We start from the raw sequence: 15,092 nt of genomic DNA, 5'->3' as shown, positions 1-15,092 counted from the left end.
CATGACATATTAGCGCTGTATTTTTGTCTCCTCGCGTTAAGTCTTCTTTAATGAGCTAGCGTGAACACACACTCAAACACGGATAAGCACTAACTGGGGATGGAAGGACTCTTGCCGCACTGCACCGCAGAAACCTTGTATCTCCATATTTCAAATGCTTGTTTTAGAAAGAAAGAAAGAAAGAAAGAAAGAAAGAAAGAAAGAAAGAAAGAATTAGTATCAACAAGAGCTTGTGACTAAATAATAACTGCATAGGATCCATTGATGGAACACACGTTATTCTTTCTATAACGTCTCTTCCGGGTGCAAACCTCATACTGTATGTCCAAAAGTGTTTGTAGCTCTTCGGGATTCGAATTCAAAAGTAGCAGCTAGCAGATCTGTAAGCCCGAAGCGCATCCAGCTTCGAGCTTGCGACTCTTGATGCTTTGGCCTATGATCAAGGAGGATGTTATTTTATTTGTATTATTTTATTTTAACATACAAGGTTTCCACTTCTTGACCCAGGGTTTTTTGTCTCTCTGTTGGCCATGCAGCCTCAGTACATTGTAAAGCGTTTCCTTGGCTTGCCCCCTAGCTGAAATGTAGTGCTGGAATGACAAAATGAATGGTGGCAAATCAAACGCCGCGTGCTAAATCAGATGACATTTCGCTGCACCTGAAGGTCGAGTTGTTTGTCAACATCCGCGCAGGCAGGCAGCCCCGCACCGACAACAGTCTGCCTGCCTGTCTGTCTGGCGAGCACCTGGCTGTCTATGTGTCCCCTGCACCACACACAGGGGGCGAAGGCAGTGACACCATGGCTTTGTTCAGACCTCCCGTTTGTTTTCCCAAATATGTACCATGGGTGATCTTTAGGACTGACTGTCCGCTGAAAAGCGATCAGATCTGATTTGCCTATTCAGACATTATCGTCAATCTATCTGCCGTGGTCGCTGTGTTAAGAGGATGTATCGACAAATAGGCAGGAGTAAGTTGCGCGATGTTGTGAGCTTGTAGATCGTCCGTTTCCACGAGCAACACTGTCATATGGCAAACGATTATGATCATCACTGTCCAGACTGAGACAGAGAAAAAATTATTGGAACCTAAAGCATGTGCGTCAAATGTGATTCACAAAAATCTGCTTTCATGTGTTTTTGTTTGTTTTTTTCTTCTTTTTTTTCTCCCAGACTTTATAAAACTGATGGCAATCCAATCTGGATATTTGGATATTTCTGTGAACATAGCCCCATGTGTAACCGCTTTAACATACTTAGTTGACCGGAGTTCCTCAGGGCTCTAAATTAGGCCCCCTCATGTTTTCACACTCAGAATAGGGACACACACAAGGGTTCACGTGGTTAAAGGTGATACACCATGCATTTAAAAAGTATTTATGTCATATTGTTTATGTCCCAAAAACGTTTTTCAAAAGGTTTGAGGCTAAATTACCACTCCTGAATAGAGAGCCTCTCTCATTTTTGAATGGCTCTCAGAGCATTTCAGCTGCAGTACCACCTTTGGCCTGAACTGCGCCCCCCCCCCCCCCCCCCCCCCCCCCCCCAACATCTTTTTGAAAAAAAAAATTTTTTTTTGAAAAAGATTAAAAAAAAAAAAATGATTTTTTTTTTGTGTGATGACGTCACAATCGGCAGATGACGTCACAATCGGCAGCAAATCTGGACAGCCTGTTTTGAGAACCCGTGGGATACTTTTAACCTTCGCCTTCTCAAAACCAGAGAAAGACACAACGGTCAGAAATGGGACTTTGTGAGGATAGAAGGTGCTAGTGGGACCCCAAAAAAAGGTTTTAAAATAGGAAAAGTGAAATTTCATGGTGTATCACCTTTAAGAGCAGGCGCATCTGCTGATGCACGCGGCAACGGGAGCACAGATATCGTGGTTGTCGGGCAGAAACCTCTTATCTCCATTTACAAAAGCATCGAAAGTAGCAGATCCGCAGGCGGCGCGTTTCGACCTTGTAGATCTGCAATGCTTTTGAATGTGATGCTTTTGAATTTGAATCCTGAAAAGTAAACTGTTTTGGACTTATGAGGTTTCCACCCGACAGAGACGATATGCAGGTAAGAAGTGTGCATTCCGCTAATACATCTTGTGTTGTCGCCGTTGTTGTCTCCGCGGCAAATGTCACCAAGACGAATACGCAGTACGTTTATTGTCCGCAGCCATTAAAGTGATTGTGATCGATGTCATGCTTTTAGCCAAGCTGACAACGTGCACTTTTCCCTGCGCCGGCAAAGGTAAAAGGACACGGCCCCAAACCTGTCTAAGACGAGAGGTAGGAGGGAAAAAGTGATTATAGGTTGTTTTTAGTTTTATTGTTATTATTCCGCTGTTTGTCCCTCTCTCTCTCTCTCTCCACTCTCCGCCGTAATAATCTGTTAAAAGGCAGGAGCCCGCGGGTGCCTACGCAACTGCAGCTGCAACTGCAGCTGCAGTAGCAGCAATGGCGAGCAGGGAAGACATCAGCATTAGGAAGGCTATTAACTTAAATTATTCAGCATTTGCCAACATAGCATATCATTCCATAAGCTTCGTGTACATTATTAACTACAAGTAGAGTTATGGCAGCGATATTTACTCAACGTGAGTGGGAGGAGAAGAGGCGGTGTTGCCTGGTAGCTCTGGTACCTACAGTAACACAACGACCACGCGCTCCTTGTGAGTTGGGAGAAAACCCGGTTCGAATCCGACTCACGCTGCATTAAGCCCATGCATATCTAACAGGACTTCATATGGGAATGCCCATATAATGGAGGAAGACAGCCCATATCTGTTTGGCTGGTTCAGACAGGGATCTCCATGTATGGGCATAAAAGGGATGTACTACAGTATATACAGTACATGGATCTCCATATATGGGTAACTGCTTCCGATATACATTGATTGATTGATTGAAGACTTTATTAGAAGTTTGCATAGAAAAAGGTACAGTTTCATGACGGTACAGTTCACTGGTACAAGGTCAACTAAAAGGAGATCCTAGAAAAGACTAAGCTTATTTCCATAGGAAACCATTGAAGTATCTCATATAACATTGAATGACAGACAGATAGAACACAGTACTATGCAGTAGATATAGTAAAACAAAAACTAAATAAAAATAAAATAAACAGTGCAAAAATATATATACAGTAGGTAAATACAAAGAAGGGTCAGGGGAGGCTGGGCTAGGTTTGTTATTGCCAGTTGCGAATGGCTGCCGCCTGTAAGTGGTTTTTCAGGGCGATTTTAAAGGATGCTAGGGAACCACTCTCCTTTAAGGCCTTCGGTAGGGTGTTCCACATTTTGGTTGTATAGCAGAAGAATGAGTTTGACCCTTTGTTTGAGTTGACTTTGGGTTGAACGTGATCTGTGGCGCTGCCTCTGGTGTTGTAATTGTGGACGTCCTTAACATTTATAAAGTATTTTGCCTGGTTAGGTACATGGGTATCTTATTGGTGTGTATCTTGTACACCTGGGGCCAGTTGCACCACCAGAACGTAAGTTCTGCCCTAATTTAGGGAGTAAAGTCCTTACTAGAGGCTTAGTAACTACTAGTTAGTTTGTAACTAAGTGAGTTACTAACAGGTGTTGCACCTTCTTAACACATTGGCCGCCATTTTAACATTGACTGTTTGGCTCTCCTGCCATTTTGTTTAATGAAAAATTTTATAATTTTTTTTTATATTGACATTTTTCCTAAATTCTGTATTCTTTTGACAATGTCCTACAGTACCTGAAATGAAACAAGACAACCTCTAGTCTCACCAAAAAATAAAATAAATAAATAAAAAGCTTTTTTTTCTATAGTTGCAGCCATCTCAAAATAGCAATTTTTGACCAAAATCCAGCTATAATTGAAAAAACTGGAGATATTTACCTTTTTGTGATCGATCGCTTTTCAAGTGGATAATTCAGTTGATATTTGAATTTATGGCGTCAGGCACTTATCAGATAAGTGTACTAGTGTAATAAGTGTAATTGTGTAATAGGGCAATAACTGGAATAGTGTAATAGGGCTGTAATAGGTCACCTCTTGCCCTTAGGGCGTCATACTGACTTCACAGAAATAGAAATAAGCTTTTTACCTTTTATTCAACATTCAAGTGTTTTATTTTGCACAGATCACATTTTGACACACACACACACGCACGCACGCACGCACGCACGCACGCACGCACGCACACACACACACACACACACACACACACACACACACACACACACACACACACACACACACACACACACACACACACACACACACACACACACACACACACACGCTGCATGGCCTCAGTGGCCTGTAGAGAACTGATTGGGACAATTTGCCCTGCTTGTTGCTGATCCGTTCTGGGTCTATACCAGATGCGGAAACGTGTCTTGCATGTATCTGAGTGTTACATAACCGGATACAGTAGGCGGGCTTTAGAACAGAGCACACTCATTATAGTCTATGAGCACACTGCTGCGATGTGCGATCACGCTAGATGGTTCCAGGAGCGCTGCACGTTTAGACGTTCTCTTCTCAGGCTGCGCGCTCGTGCACGGCGCGCCTCAAATGCACATGCCTGCATGCGCGCGCGCATCGCGCGTGCACAGCAGGGAAAACCTAGCGAAGCTAAACAGTAGGCCTACTTTGGAAACAGAGCTGCCAAATGATGATCATCGCGTTTGCTTTTTCTTACTCGTTGAAACGATTATCGTGCTTGTGATGCGGCTGATGCGACGAGGCGTTGTGTGCTTGTAGATCTGCTATTTTCAGTACTTTTGTTACATGGAGTTATATGGACCTTGGACGCGACCCTTTCATCAGACTGGAATATTATCCACCAAAACAACAGTACGTTTAGGATGGAAACAGAGCTGCCAAATGATGATCGTCGCGTTTACTTTTCTTACTCGTTGGAGGACACTCGTGAAACGATCATCGCGCTTGGGATGAGGCGTTGTGTGCTTGTAAATCTGCTATTTTCACTACTTTTGTTGGAGTTATATGGGCGCGACGCGTCGCTTTTCTTCAGACCAGAAAAGCCTGACCGAGGACTTCGCCGGGGGGTATTTTCTCCTCTCCTCTCCCGCGAGCAGGGCTTGAAGATCGGATTGGTAGTCGAATGGACCGGCGCTGCATCAGGTGATTCTATGTGTTTGTACTGTAGTGGGTTGTTTGGCTGAGAGGCTGAGGATCTGTTCAAATGCTTCATTATTTTATACTTTTGCTATTGAAAAATAGCAGATCTACAAGCTTGCAGCGCGACACTCGTTGCCATGCTGTGAGCTTGTATATATCTATTTTTGAAATCCCCCTATGAAGACAATTCGCCGCAGTGAATCCTTGTACCCACTGGGTACAAGGATTCACTGCGGGCCCCCCATGAATTTTCTTCATAGGGGGATTTCAAAAATAGATGTATACAAGCTCACAGCATGGCACCGAGTGTCGCGCTGCAAGCTTGTAGATCTGCTATTTTTCAATAGCAAAAGTATAAAATAATGAAGCCCCTTCCACCTTGGGCCCTAGTAAATCAGACTCAGTCCCACTTTTCCCTTGTGACGCTCCTGCTGATCTGATCTTCTGATCTTCGTTGTTGTGTGGCTGCCTGGGACATAATATTTTGTTGTCGAGACTTTGGGGGTTATGATGAAGCTGTGTGTTGTTGGCCAATGAGGCAGGTCATGGCTTTCCAAGTGAACATTTTACTGGATTTTGTTTGATTTGTGCAAAATGGTCTCAGATCCAGCTGCTCCGTTGTCGCTTCTGCCAGCCCCTTCACCAGGCATGTACACACATAGACATCAAAGGGGGCTTGAGCCCCTGCCCCTGAGGGCTGCATTCAATAGAATTGTCCACCAAAAGGCCCCTTTAGAAATGTCAGCCCCTGCCTCTCTAAATATTCTCTGCACATCCCTGCCCCACATCCTTCTACATGCGTGTGCCCAGTGTGTCGCTGATTGCACTCTGCGGGCTGCGCTCTGCCACGCTAAATGCATTCACTGTGGTTTATTGGGAGTTTTATTCATTTCTATTGAGATTTATACGTTATTACACTCTTGTTTTCAAACACACTTACTTTGATGAGTGATATCTTTGGTTCCTTATATGACAGAAAGCTCAAAATTTTTCACGGGCTGCAGAAGAATGTAATTAAACATTACATTATATAAAAGCAAATTCTCTGGACTATCGGGCCTGGCGGGGAGCGACATTGGAATTTTCTCGGGACTATCGGGGGAGGCGGTCAATGTGTTAAGGCATAACGTAACTAGTAATGACTGTTCCTAAAGTAATGTATTGAAAAAATAGCAAATCTACAAGCTCAGCTTGTACATCAGCTATTTTTTGAAAAGTCGTGAAAATGTGTGCAAATCTTTGAATATATGTGTTTTTTTAAGCGAACATTTGTAACTCAAATTTTGCTTCTGGGTGGTCCCTGGAACTAAATATTTTTTCCGTGGCCAAATACACATAACTTTGGGGGTCCTTCACATGAAAAAGTTTGAGCACCACTGACATAGAAACATTTAGAAGACATTTAGAAGACATTTATAGAATCGGGTGAAAAATATTCAAAGACTTTCACACATTTTCAAGATGTTTCAAAAATAGCAGATCTACAAGCTGAGCTTGTAGATTTGCTATTTTTTCAATACCTAAAGCACAAAATAATGCATAATAATGCGTTCCCAGTCTAAATGGGTTAAACCCCCTCCCCCTATGAAGGAACATCCATGGGGGGCCCGCAGTGAATCCTTGTACCCAGGGCCCAGAATTTGGTGCGACGCCCCTGATGATACCCATACATCATTCCACAAGGAATATTTTGTTTATACAGGCGTGTAACCCCCCCCCCCCCCCCCACACACACACACACCACCACCTCTGCCTTCCGGGCGGTAGGCTATGTTGTCAGGATTAATTTGTTCCCCCCCCCCCCCCCCCGTAATGTATGCTAATGACGAAACTGTGTGCGTTTGATTGTCAATAAGGTGAAATACGGCGGGCGCTCCCTAAATGCCGGGCCCGTTCAATAAGCTATTAAAGTTGAATCACAGATAACTTGGCGCGCATCAGGAAAGCAATCTGAAAATTTGTGCTGACATTGATCCTGCTGGAAGGAGACCTATTGCTCCGATTAACTCTGTTGCCCCAGGGAACGGGGGGGAACCCCCCCCCCCCCCTCTCTGGACCATTAACAGCCCCACTGTCCTACATTTTACTTGTTATCATATAAAATACATTTTTTTTAATTTATGAGGTCCCAATGCAGACACCTTAACCCATTCTATCCGGGAAAGTGTCATTAAAAAAAAAAAAAATAGCTATATACTGTATAAGTAGGCTTCTAAGCAACATTTTTCAAAGAAACGTAGGATTTAGAACAGTGGCTCGCTCAAAAACAGCACATCTACAAGTTCACTTGGGGCCACGCTGTGAGCTTGTAAATCTTGCATTTCTTTTGAACGTTTTTGAACGATCTTGGATTCTTGAAAACTGCGGCCATATACATACATTTGGGGGGGTCCTTGGCAGCGGCGTAGCCAGGATTGACCAACTGGCTAGTCATATGTCATGGAAGTGGACTTCCCAAGCAATATGGAGACGTTTTAATTTTAAAAATCGCTTCATAATTGACTAAACTATGATCAAATCAAACTGTGGTGTCTTTCTTTGCTTCCTAGATAGCCGCGCATCGCCGCGCCGCACCACGCATCGCCGCGGGTGGACACAAAAACGAAATGGGTGGGCCGGTGGCTACAACCCGTGGCTACGACCCGTGGCTACGACCCGTGGCTACGCCGCTGGTCCAACGCTTAATTGAGAACTATACTGATTTAGACGGCATTTTGTAGAATGGTCTAAATGGGTTAACCGTATCGTGGACTTTTGTCGGCCATTACCATCCTCCTTCTCCACGACTTCAGAGGCTGTGAGAGAAGCCTCTGTTGTACAGGGTGTATTTCATCTACAAGGTAATGTTCTAGAAAATATACAGCCCCGTTTCACCATTTTTCCCCCCCTTCTTCTTCCTTTGCTATCAATAAAACATGAGTTATTGACTGTATGGGGCAGACAGTGTAATTAAAGAGCAGAGCCTGTGGTTGTGCTACTTCTGCGTGTACATGGACACATGTTTTATCACCAGATGGAACGAGATGTTTAAAAAAAATCAAACCTCGGTTCGAATTGAAGCGGTGGACAGATAAAACTTCTATTCTGAATGTATTTGTAGAGCTGGTATGACAGTTGGTATAATAGGTTTAAAAAATAAAATAGATTAAAACACATACATTAAAATAAGAATTTGTAATTAAATAAATACATAAATAAATATAAAGTGTTTAAATAAGACAGATAAACCCTGAAGGCCAAATTATCATGTGAAGCTTGACCAATCCTCAAAGTATCCATTCATCTGACCGGGAGGGACACCGCACACATATTCTAGATGTACAGGACATATAAAGCCTATTCATTCTGAACTGAAATGACCATATATGGACATGGGACACACATTTTGCTTTTTGAAAAAGCCTATTCATTCTGGACTGATATTTTACACGTACGGGACAGGAAAAACCTGTTCATTCTGGCCTGGAGTGACCATATATGGACATAAGGTAACAGACATTCTGTTTTTGAAAAACCCTGTTCATTCTGGACTGAGATCACCATATATGGTAATTAAACGGACATTCTGTTTTTGAAAAAGCCTGTTCATTCTGGACTGAAATGACCATATATGGGCGTGATACACACAAAGCCATTCATTGGAAGCGGTTTCCACCGCTTCAAAAAAAGGAAAAGCTGTAAATTGTATGAATTTAGTTTTTTTTTCTAAAGCTGCTCAGTGAGCTAACAGATTATAATAATTTGATTCTAATTTGTCTCACTCGCTCTCCCTTAACCACACACAACACACACACACACGCGAGCGCGCGCACACACACACGCACGCGCGCGCAGGCACCCGCACACCCGCACACGCGTTAGGCACCAGTTATGACTGGGCACTTGTGCTGCTAAGAAAGTAAAAGTATGAATACTCACAACGTGTCGCGTTGCGACGCGTTGTGAGCTTGTAGATCGGCTATTTTCAAATAGCCAAGGTATAAAATACGGCCAAAGTGGTTTATTGTATGTTTTAACATATTATAAATTATAATATATATCAGCAAAGTAACTAGTAACTATAGTTTTCAAATAATTTTTGGGGAGTAAAGGTACAATATTTGGATCCCAGATGTAGTGGAATGAAAGTAAAAGAATTGGAATTTGGAAATACTCAAGTAAAGTACAAATACCTCAAAACTGTAGGCCTACTTAAGTACAGTACTTACAGTAGGTAAATGTACTTAGTTACTTTACATTTCTGGTGTCTGTTCAGCCCACACTTCTAGTCAAGAGCTTTCTGCGTGAGGGATCATTCAGCGAGTGCAGCACTACTATTGTTAGATATTGAGAATGTGTGTAACCAACTTACTGTACAGTATGTCTGTGTAGTATAACTATAGCACATGCCAGGGCTGTCGTGATTATGACATTTTACATGACGATTCATTGTCTCTCAAATAATTGCGATTGCACAATTTAATTGTGTTTTTGTCGTTGACAATTACATTTCTGTTTGGCTTTTAGGCTTTGACGTTACACATGGTAGATATGACACATACGCCTAAATATATACAAAGAAATTACTGACATATTTGACAACTTTATACTTAAAAATGAACATTGATAGCGGAAATAGCCGATCTATTGTGAGCTTGTAGATTGGCTATTTCGACAATTTCTTACTTTAGAAAATATATATGAACATTTTTCAACATGGAAACGATTATGACGATTATGAAAAATAATCACGATTATGTCAAATCATTGCGATTAGATGATTATATAATAATTGTGACAGCCCTAGCACACGCGTTGTTTAGATAAGTGGCTCTCAAACATGTTCATGTCAAGGACTCCCAGATGTATATTTGACGCTTGAAAACACTGTGTGCCGAGCTTGTAGATCTGCTATTTTTAGGTTAAAGTGGTTACATTGTATTTAGTTTTTCTTGTTTGATTTTCTATATCTCTAGTCACCAATAAGTGCTATTAGAATATAAAGCTATTTAACACTCATTTTAACTAATGTACTGCCACCAGAAAAAAAAAGAAAAAACATCTTTAAGGGTTCCCTGCCACGATTTTCTAACCCTGGTCGTGTGCGTGTCCATCGTGCACAATGGTGAATGGATCAGTTAGGTTTGGTGTAGTCTCGCGTAGCCAGACAACTATTCCACAATCTCTGAATGCTATATAGAGTCTGGAACAGCAGCTCCCTAACGGCGAGTATCGAAAACGGGCATTAACGTTCAAAAGATTATATCTTAAAATGTCATTTCTGCTAAGCAGCAAGCTAAACATGCTTATATGATTTTTATTTATATAATGATAAATATGTGTGATGTGAGACTGAAACGGAAGTGACGTGGGGGCTTCACTTCCGCTTTCATCTCGCACTCATTTTTTTCTTTCTGCTTTGCCGGACTGTATGCTGGGAGCATTTGACCAAATCGCGGAGGCAACCGTCTGGCCACGCGAGACTAGGTTTGGTGTAGATGCGTAGGCCTATATTATCTATCTATCTCTCTATCTCTATCTATCTATGAGTTTAATCTGCAACGCAATGCTATACAATATGTAGTAGTGGGGGTCCCTGCTTCATCTCTCTCTCTCTCTCAGCTAAGGGGTCCTTGGTTGTGTAGACGATGCTAGGTGTGCTGTTTACCTGCTGTCCTAGTTACTATGCAGCACTTAATTGCTTTTCTGTGCACTCTATTTGCTTGTGCCATGTACCCTGTCGTTGGTTTACCAGGATGCATGCTGCTTACTTCGATCTGGTACCTAGTGAGTCGCTCCGGATAAGTGTGTCTGCTAAATGCCTTTAAATTGGAACTTGTAGCCCACTCCTGCACAACGCTTTTAGACATGCCTTTAAATTTATATTTTGATTGAACAAAATAGTGGCACATTAGCATAATGCACAAGAAATATACAAGGGGAGGGAGAAAAGTCCAACAGGAGAGAGGTGTAACGGATTAGAAGTGAACACTTGAATCCAAATACTGATTCTGAACCATTTAAAGGAAAGAAAGATACAGTATGTTATCCACCTGTTTCCAACGTCCCATCGTGTATTGCGCAGAAGGGGTGCAGCATTTACGGCGTCGCAGCCGAGTGTGATCTACAAGCTCACATCGGTTGCATCTGCGATGCGACGTGAGCTTGTATGTCTGCTGTTAGCCGGATGTGTCCCACAAATAATTCTACAGTAAATTCTGGCGGAAACAGGTGGATAGGGAATGTAATTGTGACCACAGGTCGCAGTTTAGTTGCGACCGTAGGTCACAGTTTAGTTAGTATCAGAACCAACCGGCACATCCTGTCAGTACGTCCTTCTGTGATTCATTAACACCTCAATGTCTATACGGTAGCTGACCTCAATGCCTATGGCTGACCTGCCCATATATAGAGATCCCTGATGTCATCCTGCCCATATATGGAGGCTGACCTGCTACCCATATATGGAAATCCCTGATATCATCACTGTGATGTCAGGGGAACCACACTAAGTGCTCCTATAGTATATAGTCACATTCATCAGCCAGCTCTCACGGAGAGACCCAATAGCCTTCCCTACGAGTCAGGATATCTGGTCTTACAACCCAGATATCTCTGCGTTATACTGGGATCCTCAGATCCATTAGGGTTGACATCTTGGTTAGGTTCTTAAACGGACACCACTGCGGCGGGTCCTAATCCTGGACAACCATTCCCTTTGAGTAGTATTCTATATTTACCATGCAAGCGGTTCAGTGCCCGACTGACGAGCTGTCACTGACTAACTGTGCTGTGGTGAGCGAGAAGGATCTGCGGGCTGGACAGCATGTAACTGTGAAGGCCACTCGCGACCACACCAGGTTTGTGTTTACGGTGAGGAGCCACGGCGCCGTGGTTCCAGGGACCATCGCCTTCAGCCAGCCTCAGAGGACCTGGGCACGCATCCTCATCGGTCAGGAAGTCAACGTGGCCAACTACAACTTTGACAAGTCCAAGCAGTGCATCGGCGCCATGACCATTAACATCGACTTCCGGCAGAAAAAGAGCGCTGGCACCTCCCCCTACGACTCGGACGAGATGGCTGCCAAGTTCGTCCAGCAGTTCGTCAATCAGGCCTTCTCCGTCACCCAGCAGTTGGTGTTTAGTTTCTGTGGCAAGCAGTTTGCTCTGGTGATAAAGGGCATTGAAGCCATGGACGCCAGCACGACTGGTAAGAAACGGCAGATTGACACCGGGTTGATGGTGGAGAACAGCCAGGTGATATTCGAGAGGGCAGAGGGCTCCTCCCTCACACTAGTCGGCAGAGCAAAGACCAAGGAGACGCGGCAGAGAATCATAAGCCCAGACTGGAACTTTGAGAAGATGGGAATCGGCGGTCTGGACCGAGAGTTCTCCGATATCTTCCGCAGAGCCTTCGCCTCCCGCGTCTTCCCTCCAGACATTGTCGAGCAGATGGGTTGTAAACACGTCAAGGGCATCTTGCTGTTTGGTCCTCCGGGCTGCGGTAAGACCCTGATGGCCCGACAGATCGGAAAGATGCTCAACGCCCGCGAGCCAAAGATCGTCAACGGCCCAGAGATCCTCAACAAGTATGTGGGAGAGTCTGAAGCCAACATTAGGAAATTGTTCGCCGAGGCTGAGGACGAGCAGAAGAGGCTGGGAGCCAACAGTGGACTCCACATCATCATCTTTGACGAGCTGGACGCCATATGCAAGAAGCGAGGCACGACCGCCAGCGGCACAGGCGTGCACGACGCTGTGGTCAACCAGCTGCTGTCCAAGATCGACGGAGTGGAGCAGCTCAACAACATCCTGGTCATCGGCATGACCAACAGACCTGACCTCATAGACGACGCCCTGATGAGGCCAGGTAGGCTGGAGGTCAAGATGGAGATCGGTCTTCCCAACGAGAAGGGTCGAGTTCAGATCCTGAACATACACACGTCCAAGATGAGGGACCACGGCCTGCTGGCCGTGGATGTCGACATCGAGGAGCTGGCCACCGAGACCAAGAACTACAGCGGTGCCGAGCTGGAGGGTCTGGTCCGAGCCGCCCAGTCCACCGCCATGAACCGCCACATCAAAGCTACATCTACGGTAGAGGTAGACATGGAGAGGGCAGAAAAGCTGCAGGTCAGCCGCGATGACATCATGGCGTCTCTCAACAACGACATCAAGCCGGCCTTTGGTACCAACCAGGAGGACTATGGCAGCTACATCATGAACGGGATCGTTCACTGGGCCGACCGAGTGCTCCGTGTCCTGGACGATGGAGAGCTACTGGTGCAGCAGACGAAGAACAGTGACCGCACGCCTCTGGTCGCTGTGCTACTGGAGGGTCCTCCCCACTGCGGGAAGACGGCCCTGGCAGCCAAGATAGCAGAGGACTCCAAGTTCCCCTTCATCAAATTCTGCACGCCTGGCGAGATGATCGGCTACTCCGAGACCTCCAAGTGCCAGGCGATCAAGAAGGTGTTTGACGACGCTTACAAGTCCCAGCTGAGCTGCGTGGTGGTGGACGACATCGAGCGTCTGCTGGACTACGTCCCCATCGGCCCTCGCTTCTCCAACCTGGTCCTCCAGGCTCTGCTGGTGCTGCTGAAGAAAGCCCCGCCCAAGGGCCGCAAGCTGCTGATCATCGGCACCACCAGCAGCAAGGACGTCCTGCAGGAGATGAAGATGTTGGACGTCTTCAGCACCATCATCCACATCCCCAACATCGGCACCGGAGAGCAGCTGGTCGGCGCCCTGGAGCTGCTGGGGAGCTTCACGGAGAAGGAGAGGGATCGCATCGCGGACCAGATCAAAGGAAAGACCGTCTGGGTTGGCATCAAGAAGCTGATCATGCTCGTCGAGAGGTCACTGCAGACGCACCAGGAGCACAGAGTGTCCAAGTTCCTCTCTCTGCTTGGAGATGAAGGCGTGTTGAGTGAAGACGAGCACGATCTGATACAAATTTAAAGACGTGGTGAAATGAAAAATTACACCAGTGTGAAGTGAGCGGTGCTTTTTATGAGTAAATTTCAATAAGCGTCTTTTCCTGAGAAAAAGGGTCACCTGGGCGATCAAAGTAACCCACTGAGCATTTCTCGGGCTATTAGACGTCTAAAATACTTCTAAATGGCTAGGCTAAAACCCATAACTGGTCTAAAAGTGAAGTCGTTTTAGTCGGCTTAGCTTAGACATTGAAACGACGCCATTTCAACGGATAGATGGTCTATACATGGCTGTTGAAATGACGTTGTTTCAAAGTCCAAGCTAAGCCTAGCTGTCTAAAACACGTTCTCTTTTACCAGTTATAAACCGATTTTGGACGGTCGCCTAATCGCTGACTATAGCTCACAGGGAAAGTACAATTGAGTACTCTATATGCCACAAAGGCACCATGAAAATGAACACGGCTTGCAAACTAAGTTGATTATCTGCAAAACATAATTCAGAATGGGAATATGTCCACAAATAGCATATCTACCCCTTTGTACCTCATATAAGATTTATAAGATCCAAGGGGGTCGACAGCTAAATTAGTTAATATACAGTATAGCATCAAATCAGTTTAACCACTTTAACCCTTATATCGATTGGATATCTGAAAATGGTACGTAGTAGTACCTATGTATTCAATTCGTCAACACAACATGAAAATTCACACCTGTGTGAAGTGAGCTCTGCTGCTGCTGATGAAGGTGATGATGATAGACCCACATCATGTGGAAACTTGTGAAATGGCACATTCTGCATGATGAGTACTTTATACTTTTGGTACTTTAAGTACATTTTGACACCATACTTTTTAACTTTTACTCAAGTACATTTTTAATTCCTGACTTGTATTTCTACATTGCAGTATTGATACTTTTACTTAAAGCATTTGAGTACCTTTTCCACCACTGGGAATATGCCATTGTTCCACACAGTGTAATGCTCTTGATAAACCAATGTGTTCTGTGCTGCAAATGGTGTTTACGTCACAAGGTCATGCGCACATTCGTCGCAC

The 15,092-nt window shown here is 44.5% G+C and overlaps 2 protein-coding genes across 2 annotated transcripts in view; both read left to right on the top strand.

Annotated features, from left to right (window-relative positions):
- asic4a (acid-sensing (proton-gated) ion channel family member 4a) overlaps positions 1-15,092 on the top strand; it is a gene marked incomplete at its 3' end in the record, with an annotated part of 310,423 nt that overhangs the window by 27,590 nt on the left and 267,741 nt on the right. The gene's annotated exons all lie outside the window — the stretch shown is intronic.
- On the top strand, positions 11,837-14,056 carry LOC308308126 (vesicle-fusing ATPase-like; the record flags this gene model as incomplete). The annotated part of the gene is made up of 1 exon (XM_080753494.1): positions 11,837-14,056. The coding sequence occupies one exon, from the start codon at positions 11,837-11,839 to the stop codon at positions 14,054-14,056; it is 2,220 nt and encodes a 739-aa protein (XP_080609620.1).

Source organism: Nannobrachium achirus (genome assembly GCF_963921795.1).
Source record: "Nannobrachium achirus genome assembly, chromosome: 22".
Classification (NCBI taxonomy): domain Eukaryota; kingdom Metazoa; phylum Chordata; class Actinopteri; order Myctophiformes; family Myctophidae; genus Nannobrachium; species Nannobrachium achirus.
The sequence above is the reverse complement of the archived record's forward strand: the minus strand, read 5'-3'. Positions and strand labels throughout refer to the sequence as shown.